Source organism: Fragaria vesca, linkage group LG6, assembly GCF_000184155.1.
Source record: "Fragaria vesca subsp. vesca linkage group LG6, FraVesHawaii_1.0, whole genome shotgun sequence".
Classification (NCBI taxonomy): Eukaryota; Viridiplantae; Streptophyta; class Magnoliopsida; order Rosales; family Rosaceae; genus Fragaria; species Fragaria vesca.
Genome location: NC_020496.1, coordinates 25031472 through 25054936, shown reverse-complemented (window position 1 = coordinate 25054936; position 23465 = coordinate 25031472). Strand labels below are relative to the sequence as shown.

At 36.1% G+C, this 23465-nt stretch overlaps 1 protein-coding gene and 2 pseudogenes across 2 annotated transcripts; all 3 read left to right on the top strand.

Annotated features, from left to right (window-relative positions):
• The first annotated feature begins 3129 nt into the window (after nt 1-3129).
• On the top strand, nt 3130-7008 carry LOC101313327 (laccase-14-like). The gene is made up of 7 exons (XM_004303689.1): nt 3130-3160; nt 3270-3377; nt 4752-4880; nt 5101-5229; nt 5452-6046; nt 6154-6515; nt 6617-7008. Exons 2-7 carry the CDS (start codon nt 3347-3349, stop codon nt 6619-6621), a joined length of 1251 nt encoding a protein of 416 aa, XP_004303737.1. The 5' UTR covers nt 3130-3160; nt 3270-3346; the 3' UTR covers nt 6622-7008.
• Nucleotides 7009-9351: 2343 nt separating this feature from the next.
• LOC101313036 lies at nt 9352-11194 on the top strand (annotated as a pseudogene). The gene is made up of 5 exons (XR_184995.1): nt 9352-9787; nt 9942-10063; nt 10190-10417; nt 10510-10769; nt 10859-11194. The product of XR_184995.1 is annotated as a GDSL esterase/lipase 1-like (transcript).
• Nucleotides 11195-14922: 3728 nt separating this feature from the next.
• LOC101293809 lies at nt 14923-22639 on the top strand (annotated as a pseudogene).
• The last annotated feature ends 826 nt before the right edge of the window (nt 22640-23465 follow it).

Below are 23465 nucleotides of genomic sequence, written 5' to 3'. Positions count from 1 at the left end.
AACCCTAAACTTCCAAAACTATCCTCATACACAATACACCATATATATTCGCTACATACACATCCTCTTATTTAGATACCATTTTAACTTGACAAAAAATTATCCAGTTTGGATTTCTTCTGCAAAAACTCGATCAATGTTACTCATTCCCACATGCATCTTTCTTATTGTCATCCAACTTGGACCACAATATTATGCCAGCTAGATGAAGATTATTATTTGAGGTTACCAATTTCCTAGAAAAAGAAAAAAGATATCATCAATCTCTAAACTATTGCATATTAGTCATTTTGTAGTTTCATGATTAAAAGGAAGCCATCGACTTAGAAAGATTACTAATATATATAAATCAGAAATCAGACTCTTGGATGGGTGGCTATGATTATTAATAAGACCAAAGAATGAGTAAGGAAACAAGTCTAGGACATTGGAAATTACTGTGGTTGTCTTGCAGATCGAGCCACTATGGTAGCTAAACATCATTTTTTTCCATTCAAGTACCAGTTCATCATTCTTTTATTTTTAAAGAATAAATGCTTTTAGATTCCTAGTAGTTATTGCCAAGGCTATAATATCAATTAAACCATAAACTTCTATCTCTCCTTTCTCCATAGAACATAGACGCACTTGTCTAGATAACTGAAGTTAGGAAAACAGCTAGCATTTCAGCCATGTTATAATCTATATAATTTATAGTATTCTTCAGCCATCTTTTAATTCAGTAATTGAAAAGAAAACTAGTTTATTTAAAATTATGTCTATTTTAGTAATTTAAAATACCCATAAGATGTGATTATGAGTATATGAAAAAAATGATGTGTATTTAGTATTTAGGAGTATGTGAATAAAATTTCTTTTTAATTTTTTTTTTCTCTCCTTTTTCTTTAGTTACAAAAATTCTAGTACAAATTTTTTTATGCACTTACGGTCAACTTTACCCAGTATCGATTCATTGTTCCGCTACTGACAGAATGTGAAGTGAATGCAGGTAAGTAGTAGGTCCATAATTTCTGATAATGAATCTTCGATAAATTCTAACCAAGTACGACTTAACAGTTTCATAATCCTTATTCAGTTTATCATTAAGAAATATTAAGAATAGTTATCATCTCTTCACATTATCACTAATCACCATGATTAGTGTGCACTACTCACAGTTCTCTACGTGCAAAGTCAACTTAGGTATCATGACCCGCAGTTGTCGTTTAATATCAAACTTGGATTAAACGTTTGGAGACAAATATTTTTTCTGCAATTAGATTAATCACCAGCTGGGATGCACCAAGTCAATATCAAATGGAAAACCAAAACAAAAAAAGTGGTATGAAGCTAGTGGGGAATAATCAAATACTGAATGCATATGTCAAACAAAATAATAGGCCTCTGAATGGGATCCCACTAGCTACAAAGAAACACCTCATAGATTTGATCATTTCATATATAGATCTTAATTAGAATCAACTATTGTTCTTGATCAAAGAACTATTAAGACATCAATCTCTTGTGAATTGGGGTTTTACTTTGGTTTTCTATGCCCACTAGAACATAGTGTGAACTAAGCATGAATGATAAAATTGGAGATGTTTATAATTGTTGCTAAAGAGTGGTTTTCAAAGTTGACATGGATGTGAACTTGCTTCCAAGAAAAGGATTGTGTTAACACCTTCCATATTAAACTAGCTTTGGCACCTATAACATACGTGTGGATATGAATAATTAATTTTTCACCTCCGATAAACTATATCATATCGGTGTTATAGAATAAAAAACTATGCTAAGAAATTTTAAGTGCTACGTCACTGTACATAGAGTAACAATTAGCCTTGATGCCAATTGTCAACGGATTTTAAATATGTAAAATTCGCTTGCGCCATAGCTTGAAATCAATTGACCTTAATGCGGTATATACCAAATTACCAATTGGTTACAAAAAGTAGGAAGAACAAGGAGGGAGGAGGAAGAAAAATGCAGGAGGAGGTATCAAAGACGCGCGTTCTCTTTTTCTTTTTTTCACCTTCATATAAACATTTTGCTATTGAAAAATCCTTACAGAAGTATACTCTATTAAAGAAAAAAATAAATAAAAATAAAATAATAAAAAAAAACAAAATGACACGTGACAGAATAATATTAGATTACATATGAGTCCGGACCAGTGCATCCAGACCGGGTCAGACATAATTTTTTTTTCTTCCCTATAACCCAAAGAAGGAATTTTCAGATTTCTATTGTGGAACACCAAAAATTTATAATATAAGTCATGTTTTTCCAACACTTACATCAAAATCCGACTTCCTTGTAACATGCATACGGAAATATGACACGATAGATCAAGCACAACTCATTTCATTTATTCATTCATGAATCAGTTTGGCTCGACTACCACATTACTTTGGGTAAAAAGTCAATTATATAAACATCGAGTTCTCCAACATCAAGTACATTCCACAAACTTTATCAAAGTAGAAATCTGGGCATTGAACATGAATTCTGTAAGTGCTCTAGTGTGTAATTTCGCTTACTTCTTCAATTAGAGCCCAAAGCGGGCAAAAGGGTTACAGACCAGAGGGGCTCTAAGCTAAGAAGAACCAGGCCTGAGGGAAACAGGTCTCAAAGTTAAGGCCCAAAACTTACATTGAGCTCTAGTTGGTAATTCTTCTCAGTCAGTGTCATGGCCATAGTGACATTTGTATTTGTCACCGTCACTCTTCCTTTTCTTCCATCCATGCCAACCACAAATGACAAATGCAGCAGACATTTAAGAGACATTTAAATCTCGAACAAATTATCTAGCACAGTTATGTGCCCTAGTGTCCAAATCATGGAGAGTGAAACTAGCTCCCTAGTGCAGCCACGCGATCATTTTAGAAGTTAGATCTGCTTAAACGTTTTCCTTCCTTGGAACAACCATTCAACCCCAGCAGAAGGAAGTATTTATAGAAAGTTGGGTACGTACCCACTTCACCTTTTTGAAATTTAGTTTGCATAATTCCATATATGAACATACATGCATTCGATTTGTTCTGAGCTTGGATACGCTGTGGAAGTTTGTGCATGCTCGGCTCGACAAATACGTTTTAGCATGAAGATGGGTGTGCTTGGTCCTTGGCTTCTGTGCACTAGCGGATCCAGCCCCAGGCTCACCTGGGCTTAAGTCTAGGTGAGAATTTTCTAGTAAACAAAAAACCTACTTCTCATTGATGCGATCAAACCTCCTTAATCATTCTTTTATTCTGTTAATTAGCATTAGGACTAATTGTATTTCGTAGTCTTATTATCTATCATGCAAGTTCTTTGAATAGCTGAAAGTATGGAGGTCGTAGCTTGACTCTTTCTCCTATACAGTATGAGCTGTTGTATGCGCAACTCTTTTGAAGGTAACGAAGAAGAATGTATTTTACTTAATTTCTTTGTCTTAATTTCCTTGCAAACCCATGTTTACTAGTTTGAATCCATCGCTCATCTAAGAAAATATTCGTTTTAGTTATTATTAATCAAGCTGATGTCGTTTTGGCTAGACATCATCGACTCTGAAGTCTCAATTCCAAAATTCACAAACGTAGTCTTTCCGCTCTCCATCCTTAATTGCTAATTTGCTGCTCTCAAATTCTCATCATTGCCTCCCAATTTTAGTAGTCTTAGCAAGCTACTCGACGTCTCAATGTCTGACATTTTCAAGCTCGACCGTCTCTTTCACGACCCTCAAATTAAAAAAAAAAAATTCTACCACCTTCGAAAGTCGAATTTGTTGAAATTTATTTTTAGTGTTACAACTAATCCAGGTAAGAATTTCATCTTGGATCCACCACTGCTTCTGTGTGGGTTGCTCCTCTGCATTGTTGAAGGACATGTCCATTACTATGACTTTGTAGTAAGTAGTACTAGCTAGTACCCATTTATTCTCCAGTTTTCACTTTTCATGGTTGACACGGCCGGCCCTGAGATCGATCCGGGTGCTCCAGGCAAATATGAATATTGGTGTTCCATGCATATGCTTCATATGGTTTATTATTTTTCAGTCAGTACGTACTAATCAAAATTTTGCTGTAAGAACTTGACACTAAATCATATCAGGGAAAATGGTGAATGTTGATGTTAGAAAAAACTGAAAATTTGTTGAAAAACCTGAGAAGATGCATATATACTCAGCACTGTTTATCTGGCTTGCATGATATATCGCATACTAAACAAGGAAAATACTTGAACATTTCTTCATTACATTCACGAGAAACGGTTATTTATCATCCCAAAAGGTATTATTAATAGATGAATAAACTGTTTATGATTGAGATTCTTATAAACTAAAAGGTTCTGTAAATGAGATTCTTTTTTATATGGGGTGTGTGAAACTCGATCACCTAATTGCCAATTGTCTTTAAATTTGGATGAAGCTCAAGGAAGCCAACTTTACAAGGTTATGTAATACCAAGAGCATGCTAGTAATGAACGATAGTTTTCCTGGACCTGTCATTCGCGTGCAGAAAGGAGATACCGTCTATGTCAATGTTCACAATCCAGGAGACTATGGTCTTACTATTCATTAGTAATCAAGTAGTGACTAATCTCGAATCACATATTGTAACTATAGTGTAAGTACATTTGGAGTACCAAGTTTAAGACTGTTATTTTCTGGGTAGGCATGGAGTACATCAACCAAGAAATCCTTGGTCAGATGGTCCGGAGTATATCACAGTGTCCTATTGAGCCTAACACAAATTTCACTTACGAGGTTATATTTTCTGATGAAGAAGGAACACTATGGTGGCATGCGCATAGTGAATGGACCAGAGCTAGTGTCCATGGTGCCATTGTTGTTAAGCCCTTAGAGGAGACAGGTTTTCCATTTCTGGAGCCCGATGGAGAAGAAATAATTATATTTGGTAAGTATGATCAACTTCGTTCTTATAAATTTAAGCCTCAAATTTCTGTTTTTGATTGATAAAATTACAGTATGCTGGTAAGTGGTAACAAAGAATTGACAGTAAACTGAGAAAATCATAACCTGGCATTGCTGAGGAAACCAAATAAGCCAGGATCCATGCATTTGCTTTGAGCCAAATCCTAATTGTTGTCGCTCGGTTGCTCCTATTATATTTGCAGGATCTTGGTATCTTATTGAACGTCTGAATGAGGTGGTTGCCGAAAAAATCAAAGAAGGTCATGACACTCCTCGGTCTGATTGTTACACCATTAATGGACAACCTGGGGATTTTGGCTGGTGCTCAAATGGTAATTAAGTTTCTGTTGAAGAGATCTCAAATTTACGTAGAATGTTTGTTTATGAAATGAGACCACATTGTACTTGATTCTTTGCAAAAACAAAACTTTGCAGCATCAAAACAAAGTTCCGTTTTCTCCAAGTTTAGTTCGGTTCAGTTTACTTGAGCTAGAAAAACCTTGTAGAATCTGTAACTCATCTGTATCTGATATAATGTGAATGTTGTTTTGCAGACAGTACACATCGTTGGCAAGTGGAGTATAACAAGACTTATCTTCTTCGTATTATCAATGCTGTGATGAATGCAGAACTTTACTTTGCCATTGCTGAACATACACTCACTGTTGTTGGTATGGATGGATCCTATGTTAAACCCATTGTGACCGATTTTATCATGATTTCCACCGGACAAACCATGGACATTCTGGTCACAGCCAACCAGCCTCTTGGCCGATACTACATGGCTGGAAGACAATTTGACACTGCTATAGACGCATTTCAAGCCTATGACAAAACAAATGTGACAGCAATTTTGGAGTATAAAGGAAATTACTCCGACCTGGTATACCCAATCTTTCCAACCACCCTTCCTGCGTTTGAGGAAATTTTACCTGCAGTAAACTTCACAAGTCGCCTCAAAAGCTTAGCAAGCATAGACCACCCAACAAATGTGCCAAACAATATAACAACCATAATGTATATCACGGTTGAGATGAATAATGGCACCTTCATTAATGGTGGTGAAGAGATCAAGAGTGGCCTTGTATCCATTTTAAACAATCTAAGTTGGGTTAATCCATCAACAGATGTGCTACTTGACTACTACAGGTATTTACTTGAACTCCAAACTTTCCGATTTGTAACATATACTTCTATTTGAGGAACTGCTATGTAGTTTAATTAACCACATTATTGCAAACTACATTTATATGCAGGAACATGAGTGGATTTTATACTGCAGATTTTCCTGATTATCCACCATCAATGTTTGACTTCATAGCCGACGATCAGCCTCCTGATAGAACTATTGCAACTGTCAAAGCAACTAGTGTCAAGGTGTTAGAGTACAATGAAGAGGTGGAAGTTGTGTCTCAGGGTACTAATGTGCTTGATGGATCTGAGGATCATCCAATGCACTTGCATGGTTATAGCTTTTATGTAGTCGGATCAGGCTTTGGAAATTTTGACAACGAGACTGACCCTAAAGGATACAATTTGATTGATCCACCAAAGTTAACTACTGTTTCACTCCCAAAGAAAGGGTGGGTTGCTATCAGATTCAAAGCCAGTAATCCAGGTATATATGTTTCCTTTCGTAATAATTAAGTAATTGACTTAGTAAAAGATCGATCATGAGGGTGTACCCTTATCATGTGTGCCTTGTATATTGATTGGTAGCATGAATTGTGTTCGGAATATGGTAGGGCCGGGGTCTGGTTATGGCACTGTCATTTGGATCGACATTTCGGTTGGGGTATGAACACTGTGATAATAGTGAAAGATGGTGGCACGCCGGAGACGAGCATACGCAAACCACCTGCATACTTGCCTCCATGTAATGGTTCACCTGCCATGATGTTGGAAGAGTTTTATCATAATCATACAACCAGCAAGACAAGTAATTAAATAGATACCATCATCTCTTTGTAATATAGGGATATCGATCTTAGGTCTCCCATGGATATTTCTTTTTCACTGATGATTTATATAGTTATGATTACCGCAAGCTTGTATTCACTTACAGATGTTTTATCAATAAATAAATAAATAAAGAAAATACAATACAATACAATAAACAAACCCTAGCTTCAAAGAATAAATTGCTCTGCGCCTCTATTAAGTATGAATCAATGATTCTTGAGCTTAAAATTGCCCCTATAAATCAAAAGTAGATGGCTGGTCTGGAAGATGAACTGGGTTTCCTCTGGCTTGGTATCATGAACTGATGGAAGGGGTAATAAATTCTTTCTAGATTGTATCTTACAGCTGTTCAACTTTTATTTTTGTTGCCAACGGATGTTTGCTCATCTGTTATGGTTCAAGTGCGCCTGAATCCGCTCCGTTCTTTTTGGTCATTTTTACTATGTATGTATGTGCTTAGCTCAGCTGATGAGGCACAAACTAGCTAGGTGACGGAGAGAAGCCTAGCTACACATTGATCTCTAAAGCATCTGTTTTACTGTTTACCTACTTAGCATTATTATACCCCCAAAATTACAAATATACATGTAAAAAAGTGTGTAAAGCTAGCTATAAGAAGAAGATAAATAAAAAGCTAGCTAGTGTATATTTATACATGACAATGACTCGTTTTACGCGAGATCTCTTGAAATTAATCTTTCCAAAGAGTAGTAAACAAGTCATGATGGACGAGTGCGTACGTCTGATTTAATTTCATTAATTAAATCATGCATCGATGTTGTTTTTGCCGGGAAGTACGTAAGTGGTTCAATTCCTTTTAACTTACTAGTCCACGCATGCTCTATATATCGATCTGTTGACCAAACTACCAGTCCTTACAGTTCCATCACCACGTACGTACTTCAGATTTCTTTGTGAATACTTCAGATTTCTTTGTGAATACTCGAGGCTAATTGATAAAATCATAAGGATTCGATTAGCTGTAGATCCTAGAAAAAAAAAACAAAACGTTTCAAAATGTGCGGGATGTCTTAATCCTAAAATTAACAATGACAGGCCAGGATTGATAGCTAGCGTTTGTTATCCTCATAGATCCTTCGATCTGGGTTGTTTTAGAGAAACAATAATGCATGGCTTAATTTGGTTTCCTGTACGCGATTATTGGTTAACAGTGTTTGACTTACTGAATCAATGATAATTAAGTTAAAATAGTAATCTCCTTTGCAGTAGCACCATATATATACACCTATAACCAATTAACATGCCAATATGACAGTTTCTTTCACATTCTCGCAGCCTCGCCGCTGTCACAGTTATAGGTCTACATCGTTTTAATGTATGACATGTATACATTACTTTAAAGTAAAATGAATCATCAATTAAAATAGTAATATTAATCATATACTCATCTTCAAAATGGTCAAAAAACAGTGAATTCTCTTAAAGCATCTTGAGAAAATAGCAACGCTAGCTATTTTGTAGTCAAATATTAGCTAAAATAGCTAAAAAGTTATTTTGGCTAGCCAAAATACCTCTACATTAGCGCATCTTTAGTAATACTAGTAATTTTAAAGTTAAATTTTAGTCAAATTAGCTAAAATGTCATTTTGGCTAGCCATTTTAGAAATGTGGCTGCATCAATGCTCTTTATTTTAGCTAGCATTACATCAACATTATTCTTAAAATAGAAATTAAATGGTTTAAATATATTTATATATCACATAAAATATCTTACAAGGAATGTAATAAATTATAGCTAGCCTCATTTGAGCTATCTCGCTAGCTAAATATAGCTAACGAGATAGTTAAAAGTTATAATAGCTTAAGTTTGGCTAGTCTGCTAGAGCTCCTAAACATTCAAAAAAACTAAATACGCTCTCTAAAATAGCTAAAAACTAAAATAGAAAGTCTGTTAAAGTTGCTCTTAATATTTTCTATTTTAACTAAAGTTTGATTTACATTATTGATTAAATAAAGAAAAATTAATTTAAATGTGTTTTATTATTACATAAAACGACTTAAAAGAAATACTTTGAATTAACATAAATTATATGGAGAGCGAGGTAACTAAAAGTTAAAATAGCTAGTAACTAACTAGTCTGTTGGAGCTGGTAAAATTGATAAAAAAAACTAAACTCGTTCTTTGAAATTGCAACCAATATAGAGAGTTTGAGATAATATAAGAAATGTTAACATCATAACCTTATCCTAAATAATCATTGAGAGATTGAAAGGTTAAGACAGAAACTAATGAAATTGAAATCTGTTCTATATATATATATATACCAAATTAGTGCACCAAATAATTAATATTTCTTTATTTTTGGTCAATTTGTATTATTGCCTAGCACGGTATTATTTCCCAATAATATAATATATGATTGTTGTAATCCAATTTTAGTTGACTACTGTCCATGAGTTCACCCTCTACCACTCCCACGAGCTCATCTACTCCTACAATGATCGGCCATGACCTATTTCTTAATAACATGCATGTTTCAGCTGTATGCTAAAGCACATGTTATTCAATTATCACAAACCACATTCTTTAATTGAGTATCGATTATATTGCTTGGTTTGGATGAAACCGCACCTATAAAATTGGAGAGATACCAGGTCATGTAATTTGGAGTATTATGGCGAGCCTTAGCTACCTTCTTTATGTTTTGGTAAGCCTTTTGAACCCAGTTAGCTACCTTCTTTATGGTCATGACCGGTTCAACTATAAACCAGCAGCAGACGATAATGAGGTACAATATAAGACCTTGTTTGTGTTTGGAGACTCGCTGTATGATCCTGGCAACGATCAATACCTCCCTAATGTCACCGTAGAAGAATACCCAGCAACAACCTGGCCATATGGAGAAACCTTCTTTCATCGCCCCAACGGAAGACTTTCCGATGGCCGTATAGTCCCGGACTTCATCGGTAAGGTTAACCAAACGTGTCGACTGTAAACATTTACATTGCGCATTCATGTTACTAATTTGGAGTTCATCAAACAGGTTTAGATAGAAATTGTGTGGCTACTAAATAATGCAGTACTCCATACTTAATTGATCTTTGCAACTTTAATTTGCAGCCAAGTTAGCAAACTTGCCAATGCCTCCACCCTACCTGCAACCAGATCCAAAAAATTATACCAACGGAGTCAGCTTTGCTTCAGCCGGTGCCGGAGTTCTAGTTGAAACTGATCCAGGAACTGTACGTAAGAGCTGTGATCGATGTTTACTCTCATTTGCAAATTAAGCCTTCTAATTTATTGTTGATGAACTTTTGGCACCGGCATGATCTTAATTTCTTCTTGTTTGGTTTCTCTATCTTTTCCAGATAAATCTTCCATTACAATTGAGCTACTTTAAGAACGTGACGGAGTTGTTGCAAGAGCAACTCGGTGATGAAGAGGCCAAGAAGTTGCTGGGGAGTGCTGTGTACTTGATTAGCATGGGAGGCAATGACTATTTTACCTTCTACGCTGAATACCAAGAAAATGCCACCGAGGCCCTCCAGCAGGAATTCATAGGAATTGTTATCGGCAACTTGACCACTGTTCTCCAAGTAAATTAATGGAGGATTAATCCGTTATTATTTTCCCTCTATTAAGGGTCGTACTAATTTCGCAAGTACTTATTTTCTGTATTTGTTTGTAGGGAATATACGACTTAGGTGGGAGGAAAATAGCATTTCAAAATGCAGGACCTCTTGGGTGCTTACCTTACGCAAAACAAGAATACGACACTCAACTTGTAATTGGGTGCGTTGAAGGGCTCCAGAGTCTGGCAAGGCAACACAATAAAGCGTCTAGCTAGTGTCCTCAAAGAGCTAGAGAGCCAACTACCGGGGTTCAAATATTCGATATTCGAGTACTATGATGCACTTGGCGACCGAGTTCTTAACCCCAGCAAATACGGTATGTTAGATAAGCAATATGTAAATGATCACTATCGATTTCGATAACTTATAGGTATTCTGATTAGCTATATATGGTGCATTGTGAAGGCTTTAAGGATGGAACAGATGCGTGTTGCGGTAGAGGGGCGTACAGAGGATCTGATTGTGGCGGACTAAATGGAACGGTGGCATATGAGTTATGTAGTAATCCTGGAGATAGTGTGTGGTTTGATGGGAGTCATACAACTGAAAGGGCAAACCTGCAGTTGGCGGAACTGATTTGGAGTGGAACACCCAATGTGACATGGCCTTACAATGTCCAACAACTTTTTGAACAAGAATAATTTTGATAATTTTCTCATTATTGGAATAAATTTAAAACTAGTGAGGTATAGTTGATGGAGATGAAACCAGTAATGAATGATCCCAGTATCAGTGCTAATTATTTTTTTTTCTTCAGAAATGCTTAAAATTATTTGTTTCTTTAGAAAACATTTAACTTTACTTGTAGTCAAAGGTGAATACAATTAGAGGCAATAGCATCCTCTGAAGAACATACCAAATAAAACATTTTTCATGCATGGAAATACTTACGTTTAAAATGGAAGAGAAAACCAAATATATATTTTTTAAATATCCATAATATTTTTTTTTGAGTCAAAAATCAACCAATTCATATATTCAACAAGCAGTATTAAGATAACACACTCATTAACCAACAAGCAGTATCAAGATAACACACTCATTAGCCTTAGGACCGAAATATAGAGCTACCTCTTGTGACTCACAAACCTAGTCTAAACTAAGCGCAGAAACCAAAATACACCCACTTTTTTATTACGATTTCTAGCACCTTTATTTAACAAACTCATGGAAAATGTAGAAGAAAGATCCATGTAGTTTCACTCCTTAGTAATAATTAAACCACGAGATTGAGCTGAAACCGAGTAAACAAACACCATAACACTATACATGATAGTGATTGATTATGATTTAAGAGTCGCCCACCATCCATAATAACGATAACGATCGATTACGACGTAAGGTAGCGATCGAGATGTCTTAACATCTTGTTAAAAATCAAATGAACAACTCGTGATCGAACTAGCACGTATATTTGATATTTTGATTTGATTGGTTTCTTGGCCTTCTTTTAACTTGCTAGTCCATGCATAAACGTACGCTGGGTTGACCAATCAACCAGTCTTTAGTCCTCATGTTCAATCTTCAGACTTCTTTTTCATTTTTTTTTTCCCAGACATTTTTCGAAAGCCTAAAAATATCAAATCACAAGTTGAGTTGCATAACACAATGTAGTTGCCCGTTATAATAAGATTTATTTAGTAGTTAACTTACTTATTAGTTAAGAAATAAAGTGGAACATACATCATGCAGTTCCATGACTTCCATGCATCTAATAAACTACTCTGATGATATATCCACAGTGACTCATATCTATAACTCGATTAGTTATTTACCAGAAAATTGAGACAGTCTGATTGTAATCTTATTCTTGATATCTATTTTCGTTCTAAGAACCATTCCCACGAGGTAAACTACCCCTTTTCGATCTCCTTCCTTCCACAATGTGGCCGGCAGTATATGACATCTGTTTTTAATTTGTGACATTTGTAGATATTTTAATTAGCATACTGGCCCTTCTGCTTTATCCTAATAGACATAATTAATGAGTATAGCACTACAAGAATTTAGGGCATTTACCGCGCAAAATTTACGGCGTGCATAATTGCACGCCGTATTATATGCTCTTTTACGGCGTGCTTTTAATGCGTGCCGTAAAAACTCTTTGACATGAATTCTTTTACTGCGTGCTAATATACACGCCGTAAATGACCAATCACATTAAGTCTTTCACTGCGCGCATCTATTGTGTGCTGTAATCGTGATATGTTTTTACTGCACGCACAAGTAGAGCGCCGTGAAAACAGAATATAGCAGAAAGTTATTTACAGCTCGCATATGAAACCGGCCGTAAAAAAGGAATCTTAAGGCGCGAAATTTTCCCTAAAAAATCTAATTTCCCTCTCAATTAAACTCTTCCCTCTTCTAAATTTTCCCTAAAATTTTCCCCAAAATTATTACCTTCTCGTTTTCTGGTCGTTGCTTTCTTCCTAAGAAGTTGAGAAAGGGTCATATGAGAATCCTTACACAACAAACCTCAAACCTGAAAAGTCATATGCATGAGAGGGTTATCTTCTCTTTCTCTTCGATTCTAAGAAGTCCCACTCCAAACCTCAAACCTGAAGCCTCAAACCAGAAAACATAATCCTCCAAATCTTGACAGAGTTAGAAAGATGTTCATTCCACCGAATTCTACAGTGAGCTGCATACCGGAAAGCATGTAGATCGGTTTCTGGGGATTTCTGGCTGTGGTGCTGTGCTCAGCTGGTGCAAGGTAGGTTTGTTTCTTCTTCTTCTTCTTTCTGTTTGAAGCGATTAGAATCGCTGAAACTCTAAACTCATTCGGATTTATAGCTAGGTATGTATTTGCTAATCTAAGGTTTAAACTTTTGGATTAATAGCTGGGTATTTGCTAATCTAAGATGAGTGTCTGTTGGATTTGTAAGAGAGGAGTGTCTGGGTATTTGTAAGGGTAAATAATTTCTTTATGTCTGGGTATTTCTTTATGCTGGTGAGGCTCAGGCTGGGGAGTATTGCTCTTATGGACTTGGTAGTTTTGATGCAGTTTTCGGTACTTGATCGTAGCACATTTTTGTTATACTTGTAATCGTGTTTGTGAGCCTTGCAGTAAGAATGAAATTATAGTTCACTTTAGCTTTGCTCTTTAGTGATAGGGTTTGAATTAAGTCTTTAAAGTTAGGAGCCTTGTAGTAAGACAGAAAGTATGGTTCAGTATAGCTTTGTTCTTTCCTGCCAACTTTGAATTGAATTTTTTTAAACTTATGAGTACTGTAGTAAAACTTCTGGTTCTTGTTTGTGATTGGGACTTGAGGACATAATTTACAACAGGGGAAATAACTTCTAGTGTAAATCAGTTGGGGTTCGACATAGCAAGTGATGGATGGTAGTTGTAGAGGTTAATTAGTTCATTAAATTTGTGAGCCTATATATGCTCTTTCCTAGTCGAAACTAAAAAGGCTGGATGAGGGAGTACATGACATGGTTACTGAAGAATATAGAGCATGGAGTAAAGCATAAATAGGTAAAGCAGGGAGTATGATAAGCTAATTGTTCCCTGAATAGGATTACTAACTTATGATTCTTGTTTCTTTAAGAGGGACTTGAATGTACATTTGTATGCAGCTTGTGGATTATTCTACATGATTATGGCAGTTTACTTCAGAGGCTGCGATTTTAACTATTGTTTCATGAACTTATCAAGCTTACGACCACAAGTTAGGTTGTGGGTCTAGAACAGTATTTACCATATGTGAAAATTGAAGTTTTTAAGGATTTTACTTTTGATCAAGGACCAGTTCGAATTTGATCAAGGACCCCTGTTCTTTTTTAGCTTTTAAGAGATCATTACAAGCATATCTGCAACCATAAGTGCCTTGGCTAAGTACGTGTCTTTTTGTATTTGAAATTTGAAAGCATTACAGTAGGTTCTGGTTGTATTAGAAACAGGGACTAGTAGTATATATATATGTATATAATTCAGTTTATTGCTTCTAACGATTGTGAAAGTTACTTTAGAAACATTCATCTAAACTTTTCAATTTACTTTGTTGTTAAAGTTAGAGACTAGTAGTATAGGCACTGGTGTTGGTAGTTAGATCAACATGTTTGCTATCAGCGTTGTGTCATGATTGAGAAAGTTATTGCAATTATTTGTTTAAGTTCTGTTGATCTGGGTATTTGTTGATGTTGGTGATTTTGAGTGACGTATGTTTCTATATTTGGTGCAGGTCTCCTCACATAAGGTGTTTTACTTAACAAAATCGTCACTCTCTTTGCAATCAGACGCAGCCCGCTTGACTATAGGTATCAAATCGTCCTCTCTCTCTTTGCTTTACTTAACAGAATTGAATTGCAATTGTGTATTTCAGTGTTTTGTTGGTTATATATGTTTCATTTTTAATTACTTATAGTTCTTTTATACTTATCTTGGCTAGTTACAGTACTGCAATTGTAAAATGTTTGCTCTTTAAATACAAGTTATGCTTATCTTGGCTACTAATGTTGAATCCATGCATGAATGGCTAGCTCTTGTCAAGTACAGAACTAGTGTGGGATTTAAGGTATGTATTAGAAATATATTGTAATATATATCTATATATATATATATTTGTCTTGCACGGTATCAGATTTCAGATCATGATACTGCCACATGTTTTTTTTTTCATAGGCAAAGTGTGAAAAGTACAAGGAAATGCGAGCAGCAAGAACATTACTACACAGAACTAGTCAAAAAAGCTTTGCACGGCTTGAAGAAGAATTGGTAAGTGTAATCTTATTATTAGCTTCAATTGAGTTTCATAACTTGATAAGAACAAGAATATTTCTACTTGTTGAACAAGAATATTTCTACTTGTTGAAATGTAGAAGGAACAAAGTGAAAATCCAGAAGTAATAACAAGGTCTGTTGTATGGGTACATGCTTATGAAACAAAGAAGAAGAAGGGCTCAGATGAAGTAGTTGAGGATCATGAAATAGTGGTTAGTATACTCTTCTTGTTGTGTTTGCAGATATTATGTCAATTTATCAAAGTTGCATGAGATTAACATTAGTCTTTTTTAGAAACAAGTGAAACAGTACCAGGCAAATGAACAACCTTCACAACCTTGTTCTTTAAAAGATGATGCTGTAGCAAAAGTTCTAGGTCCGGATCCACGAGGAAGGGTAAGAGGGTTAGGATTTGGAGCAGTTCCTTCAAGGGTAGAATATCAAACTAATGTTGGAAACAAAGTTGCTAAATTAGAGAATGCTTTGTCCGCTCAAGCACAAGAGATGCTTTCTCAATCGCAAGAGATTGAACGATTAGAAGAAGTGCTTACCACTCTTTTACCTCGATCAGAGAAAGAAGGAAATAACCATGTAAATTAGTTAGAATTATTAACTTTTGGTAGATAACTCAACTAGGTTACTGATTTCTTGAACTTTATAATGACAGGGTAGTACCAGTGTTCAGCATTCTGCTAATAAGGTTGCACAACAGAAGGAGAATGTGAATCAAAGTGTAACCCAAAGGAAGCAAAACAATCCAAGTGTTCAGAGATCTGAAATTCGAAGTCCAAAGAGCAAGCAGAGTAACCAAAGAAAAACTTCACGTCTTCAACACTCTACTGATCATGGGATGCAAAGTAAAGACAAGGAAGGTACAAGGGCCAAAGGTATAAAGGATGATCAAAATAGAATTGAATTGTTAAGTTGGTTTGAGATGAGCGAAGGTGTTGCAATTGCAAAACTTGATTCCAAAGATCCAAATGCTATGGTTCATCATGTGCCCCTTGGTCCTGAATGTTGGAAAGTTTGGGTGCTTGATGTTTTTGATGATATAGCTTTATATCGACCAACCAGGGAGTTTGGAACACTGAGCGAGGCTACAGGAAGTACAATTGCATGGCCTATCAAGTACATCAGACAAATTTAATCTATTAACAAGATATAGCAGGTAACCTACTCTTAACATATAACCTCAATATTTGTTTTCAGTATTGTACTCTATATTCATTCATTAAATTAAATTTAGTATATATTCATCTAGATTCTATGTTAATTCTGGTTTGTTCTTGTAGATAGTGCAACCACTCAATTTGCTTATAAATTAATTACTTTGGCGTAGTTGTAGATTTGATTAAGGTTATATGAGGACTGCCACATTCTTGTCTGGATACCTTAACTCAATTTTACATGTGCTAGGAGACCATAACTTATCGAATTTAGAGATATGAACTCATATATTTTTTTTTCTTGAGTATTGCCTTATGTATGCAATTATTTGGATTCTTATGATCCTTAGATGAACCAATGTATAATATGTATATTTTCAAACTTGTTTCTAGCAGGTAATGTGAAGTTTTGAGGTGAATGAAGATTAATGCTTATGTTGCTACTGTTGGGACATTTTGTAGTTGGATAATGGAGTTTGAAAGCTTCCAAGTACTCTGAATTGTAATTTTATTTTTTGATGGAATTTGTAGCGACATATGCAGTTGTTGTTGAGATACATACTGAATTTCCAGATTGTTCAGATATGTATGTATATATATATATATATATATATATGATGTTAGTTCACCTTTGCTAGCTCTTAAATTAGATTGTTGTTCTTGCATAAGGTTTTGAAGTTAATTATTGTTAACTCTGATTTGAGCAGCCAATGGAATGTAATACCATGAATATGGAATATGATCAGCAAATTGTGGAAACAAGAAATGCTAAAAGCAACATGCAAAGCAAATAGGTTATTACGGCATGCCTGTGCGCCGTAAATGTCTTTAAACTAATACTCTTTTACGGCATGCTAGAGCGCCGTGAAAACATTCTAATCCAAGTCTTTTACGGCGTTCTTTTGGATCATATATGGCGCACAAAAATCCTCATTTGGATGTTATAATGTTGGAGGGATCAGTTTTACGGCGTGTATTTATCTATTTTTATGGCTCGTATTGGCGCACCGTGAATGTAATGTGTCTTTTACGGCGCAGGCATTTATTGCTTATTTTTGTGCGCCGTAAAAAGTCTTTTACGGCGCGCATTGCCGGCCGTAAAAGCCTGTTTCTGGCGTAGTGTAGCTTGCTTTGGAGGAAACCAGACCTATATAGCAGGAGACATGTTATAGTTAACTTTAGAATTTGGATTGTTATGGCAGACATTAGCTACCTTGTTTATGTGTTCGTAAGCCTTTTGAACCCAGTTAGCTACCTTCTTTATGGTCATGAATCTCATGATCAGTTCAGCTATAAGCCTGCAGATGATACTCAAGTAGAATTTAAGGCCTAGCTTGTTTGTGTTTGGAGACTCACTGCTTGATCCCGGCAACAATCAGTACCTCCCAAATGATACTGTAGAAAATGATGCAGCACTAACCTGGCCATATGGAGAAACTTTCTTTCACCGTCCTAACGGACGAAATTGCGATGGCCGCGTAGTCCCCGACTTCATCGGTAAGATTTACAGATTAATTAAACTGATCGTAGATCGACATTAGCATCCCTCATACGCATGTATTAATAGTATTTTATAGAATGTTGGTATAAGGATTGTTGGCTATCCCTTTTATGATCAAAACACAAGACACAAGCTATTTTATATATCCTGATGGTAAAGATATCACAAGTGAAGAATGAAGACTTGACAAGATCACATGTGTCCTAGGTAACTGGTGCATATGCATCTGATGCTTTTCATTGAGAATTCTACATATCCTGATGGTAAGGATATCACAAGTGAAGAATGAAGACCTGCCTAGATCTCATGTGCATCAGGTAGTTCATGCATATGCATCTCATGTTTTTCACTGAGAATGACAGCTTTGCTTATCATCCTAGATCGGATGATACCTCCTGGTGTATCTGTCCTAATCTATTGGGTCTATATGTATGCATGTCTAAATGCTTTTGCTATTTGTGTATCATTAGTTTGAATTCCCCTGTTTGAATTCAAATCCCCTTTAGCAATGCCTTGGTGCTTCAAGTCAGTCTAGGGTTGTGTAGTGTTTCCAACCCATGACCACATGACTAGAGCTTAGAGGCTCCAGCTAGGTTTGTGATACACAAACTATTATATTAGCTGGCTCTTTGTTTTTATCTCATGTACATCAGGTAGTTCATGCATGTGCATCACATTCATTCAGGATGGCAGCTCTGCTTGCCATCCAGATTTGGTGGATACCTTTGTTGTATCTATCCTAATCTCTGAGTCTGACTTCGTGCAGATTTAAATAGTTTTGCTTCAGCTTTTCAAGTATTTGAATTTCAAATCTCTTTTAGCAAAACATTTTTCATCGTGCTTGAGCTCCAAGTTAGTCTAGGGTTGTGTTGTTCTTCCAACCCATAAGCACATGACTAAAGCACTTTTAGGGCAGCTCCTTTTTTAGTCCAGCTGGGTTTTGTGATACACAAACCAAGTTAACTGCTGAGCCATGTGATGCACTGCCCAAGCTATCAGCTGGCCTATGTGTCCTCATATAGGAATAGGTTTTGTTGTGTCTCCTTCATTCACAAAACCTTTTGTTTCTTCCTTATTGGACCATTATGATATAAGAGAGTTGTGTTTGTCTTTACTCTCTTGAAGCCTTTTGTTTGTCCCTTGGCCCTCTCACTTTATGAGTTTGGACAAGGACTAAAGTCCAAAAGTTGCCTCCCATTTTGGTAAACGGGCATCCTCTCCTTTAGCTTGCACTTTGCCTATATATATGGAGCAAGTCTCTTCTTGCTCCTTGGTTGTTCAAGATGTAGTTCTCTACATAGTTTTAGCTGGGTCTAGGTTTTTCCTTGCATTGCTCATTTGCCTCTAAGTCTTCCCTTGGTGATTGTAAATCTTCGAGCAAGAGCAAGAGCAAAAACTCTTTTCATAAACCCATTAGCATTCTGCATATCATGAGTGATGGTAGTGCAGCAACCCCAAAAGTACTCAAGAAGGATCAGTTGATCGAGGAGAGCTGAGTTCTAGAGAGTCAGTTAAAGGTGTTAGCTGAGGTCTGAAGAATTCCTCTCATTAGGATAGCAGTTCTGAGTTGAGTATTCTGAGAAGTGTTCAAGAAGAATCAGTTAAAGGCGTTAGCTGAGTTCTGAGTTGAAACTTCTTCTTATACCTTCATATGTAAACACTTGAGAGACAAGAGAGGTAGGTCTAGACTAGTAGGTAGACTAGGCAGGATAGCAAGTCGTTGTTGTATCCCTAGACTATAATCTTGTGAGGAGTGAGGTGAGTCACTCAGAGACAGGAGAGATAGATCTAGACTAGTGGGTAGACTAGGCAGGATTGCAAATCGTCGTTGTATCCCTAGACTATAATCTTGTAAGAAGTGAGTTTTACATAGTGGAAAGGTTTGTCCCTCAAGAGTTAGGGGCACGCAGTTTTTCTCCCTGATGCAGGATTTCTACGAATAAAAAAACGTACTGGTGTTATTTCTTTTACTTTCCAGTACTTGTTTTTTTATTTATTACTACGTCTCCCTGTTATCAGGATAGCTAAATGTTTGCTATCCTTGTGAACGGAATTGGACGAAAAAGTAATAAAGGCCTATTCACCCCCCCTCTAGGACCTTCATAGAACTAGTTCACAAATCATGGGGCACTTATATAATGCATGCGCGCAGTTCAATGATCTTTACGACTTGTATTTGCAGCCAAGTTTGCAAACTTGCCTATGCTTCCACCATTTCTGCAACCAGGTTCAAAAAAATTTACTGATGGAGCTAGCTTTGCTTCAGCAGGAGCTGGGGTTCTTGTTGAAACTAATCCAGGAACAGTGGGATCATCTTCCATGTTTTACTTATATGTGAAGTAACCTTTTAAGGCAAGGAACGTAGATTTTAGCTCGATAATCATGATCTGTTATACCTGTGGGTTTTCCAGATAAATCTTCCATTTCAGTTGAGCTATTTTAAGAACGTGACGGAGTTGTTGCAAGAACAACTCGGTCATGAAGAGGCCAAGAAGTTGCTGGGGAGCGCTGTGTACTTGATTAGCATGGGAGGCAATGACTATTTTACCTTCTACGCCGAATACCAAGAAAATGCTACCGAGTCCCTCCAGCAAGAATACATAGGAATTGTGATCGGCAACCTGACCAATGTGCTCCAAGTAAGAGAAATTATCTAAAGAAAAATAGATATTTTCCTCTATTATTAGATGAGCTTTGGAAGGAGTCTAACATCAGGGGTCCTACTAGTTATGCCAGTTATTTCTTTTTGTATCATGTACAGGGGATATATGACTTGGGAGGAAGGAAAAGAGCATTTCAGAATGCAGGACCTATTGGGTGCTTACCTTATGCAAAACAATCATCCGACACTCAACTTGTTCTTGGGTGCGTCGAAGGGCTCCAGACTCTAGCGAGGCAGCACAATAAAGCTCTAGCTAGTGTTCTCAAAGAGCTAGAGAGCCAACTACCGGGATTCAAATATTCGATATTCGAGTACTATGATGCACTTGGTGATCGGGTGCTTAACCCCAATAAATACGGTATGTTAGATCAGCAATATGTAAATGAACGCTATCGATTTTCGATAACTACTTATAGGATTCTGATTAGCTGTATATGGTGCATTGTGAAGGTTTTAAGGATGGAACAGATGCGTGTTGCGGTAGAGGGGCGTACAGAGGATCTGATTGTGGCGGACTAAATGGAACGGTGGCATATGAGTTATGTAGTAATCCTGGAGATAGTGTGTGGTTTGATGGGAGTCATAGTTAGCGGAGCTGATATGGAGTGGTACACCAAATGTGACAGGGCCTTACAACATCCAACCAGTGGCGGATCCAGGATTTAACACTATGGTGGGCTTGAATTTTTTTTTTCCCCAGTTGATTGAAACAATAAGAAAATTTAACGATAGTCTAAAATATTTAACTAAAATATAGTAGATATATATACACTTGATTTATTGAGATGCAATAAGAAAATAAGAACCCAGCCAAAATATACTACCACTATATGAATATTAAATAAAAGAGAAATTTTAAATACACACCTCTAATCTCTTAATACACACCCCTATTATTTTATATTTCATATTAGATTTTATAGGTATGTTTAATTACAAAAACATCTATCAATTATTAGGGAAAAAAAAAACTTACCTCTTCCGTAAAACCTAACTCTTCTCTACTATTACTACGCATCAAAAGAAAAGAAATAAAAACCTCTTCTTCAAAATTCATCACCTGAATTTCGATTACTTTCGTAATCACATGTACTATTTACCGATTCATTTGGGTTTTTTTTTTTATCAACTTTAAATTTTGTCTTGCAGATTAAAAACTAGTTTTTATGCTATTAAACTTTTGGGCCAATGATAAAATGGTACATTTAGAAGTAATAAATGATAAAACTGTTAACAAATGTTCTTTGATGATAAAACAATACATCCATTTAAATTCTTTAAACCGTTGCTCATAAATTTTAAAAAAATTACATATCATGCCATTGACAAAAATAATAACATATTAACCATTATCTATCTCTCTCACTCACTCTCAACTCATCTCCCTCACTCTCTCTCTTCTCTTTCTCTCTCTCCGGCGAATCACTCTCTCCGGCGAACCCGTCGTCCTTTACCGAGAGATTGATGCCGTTACCAAAGTGAGCTCAGAGAGAACATATCTAGAAGCACACGACGGAGCTCTCCGCCGTCGTCATCGACGATTTCATCCTCTTTGATTTTTCTTTCATCCTTCAACAAATCTCTTATGTCATGGCTTTTCGGATTAATTTCGATCATCGTCTTCAGCTTACAAGGTAAGCTAATATGTTTCTCTCTTCTTTATCAATTGATTGTTTTTTCTTTTTTATGTGATTAAAACTAGAAATAGAAAAAGAAGTTTGAATTCATGGGTTTTATTGTATTCTGGGTATGTCATTTATGAAATAGAATGTTGTGTCATGAATCTTTTATTGATTAGATTGTAAATGCATGTTTGTTTGAGATGTTTAATTTGTGTTATGTTATTTGGTTATGCACACAAGGTGTTTGAGGAAATATCTGTGAATGAATTTTGGTGTTTTTGCTCGATCAGAGCGCAGTGGACCTTGATGTGCTAGCGAGGGCTGACCTTCTCAAGTTCTTGAGCAAGGAATGTGAGGAAAGAGATGCTACACGCTGCAAAGAGATGCACATAAAAGATGAAAGCTTAAGAAATACCAAATTCTGCCCAGATTTTCAGTCAAATTCGACGGCAAATTGCGAGCAGCTCAAAGCGATCCAAGAAACTTGCCTTACATCAACGGAAAGCTAGAAGAGTCTAGTTTTCAGAACATTTCGCGGATTGTTGATAGCTATTTTGTAGAGAAAGTTATAGCCGTCGGAAGGAGAGAAGGTCATTATGCAGAAAACTGGAAAATGAAGGAGAAAAGTCTACCAAGCAAGTTTTTAAGGAGATGCAATGAGTTGGCGGTTTTGTTGAACTGCTAAATGAAAAATTATTTGTGCGGAACATATCTCTATTTATTAAGCTTGATGTTTCTGTTTTTGGGTTCTTCATTTTCAACACCCAAACAACTTCATAATGTTTTATACTTATGCAGATTGCATATATTGAGGGAAGGTAGTGATAAAGTCATACTGAAATCAATGTTAAGTGCACTAAAGCATGGTGACAATAATGGTTTCCTTTCCCTTCCTACTCTATTTTGTAATGAATTTTGGATTAAACGATGAATGAGGAAAGCCAGAGTTTTAAGAGTTGTGTTAGCACTAAATTGTTTTCCTAGGTATTCTTAATTTGATGATTTACAATTAATATAGACTGTTTTACTTTGCCATATTCTGCGTTCTGTGTGAGAAAAAAGAAGAAGTGTAGCTTGTTATGTAGAATGTATGAAGCTACACATGTAACTATCAGTCGGTAGTTACATGGATAGTTACATGCATAGTTACATAGAAGGATAGTTACATACATAGTTACATAGATAGATAGTTACATGCATAGTTATATGGATAGATACATGAATAGTTACATTGATAGTTAGATAAGTAGCTTAATGTAGGTACACAAGTCATTTACATAATAATAATTGCAGCGTGCCGCTGCACCGCAACGGCAACGTCCCGCTGTGTATTAG

What these genes read in the sequence shown, in the direction of transcription:
- LOC101313327 (XM_004303689.1), top strand. Translation starts at nt 3,347, where the DNA reads ATGAGCTGTTGTATGCGCAACTCTTTTGAAG. An exon ending in TATGCGCAACTCTTTTGAAG is followed by an intron (nt 3,378 to 4,751) that starts GTAACGAAGAAG and finishes CTGATGAAGAAG; the next exon opens with GAACACTATGGTGGCATGCG. An exon ending in TTTTGGCTGGTGCTCAAATG is followed by an intron (nt 5,230 to 5,451) that starts GTAATTAAGTTT and finishes GTTGTTTTGCAG; the next exon opens with ACAGTACACATCGTTGGCAA.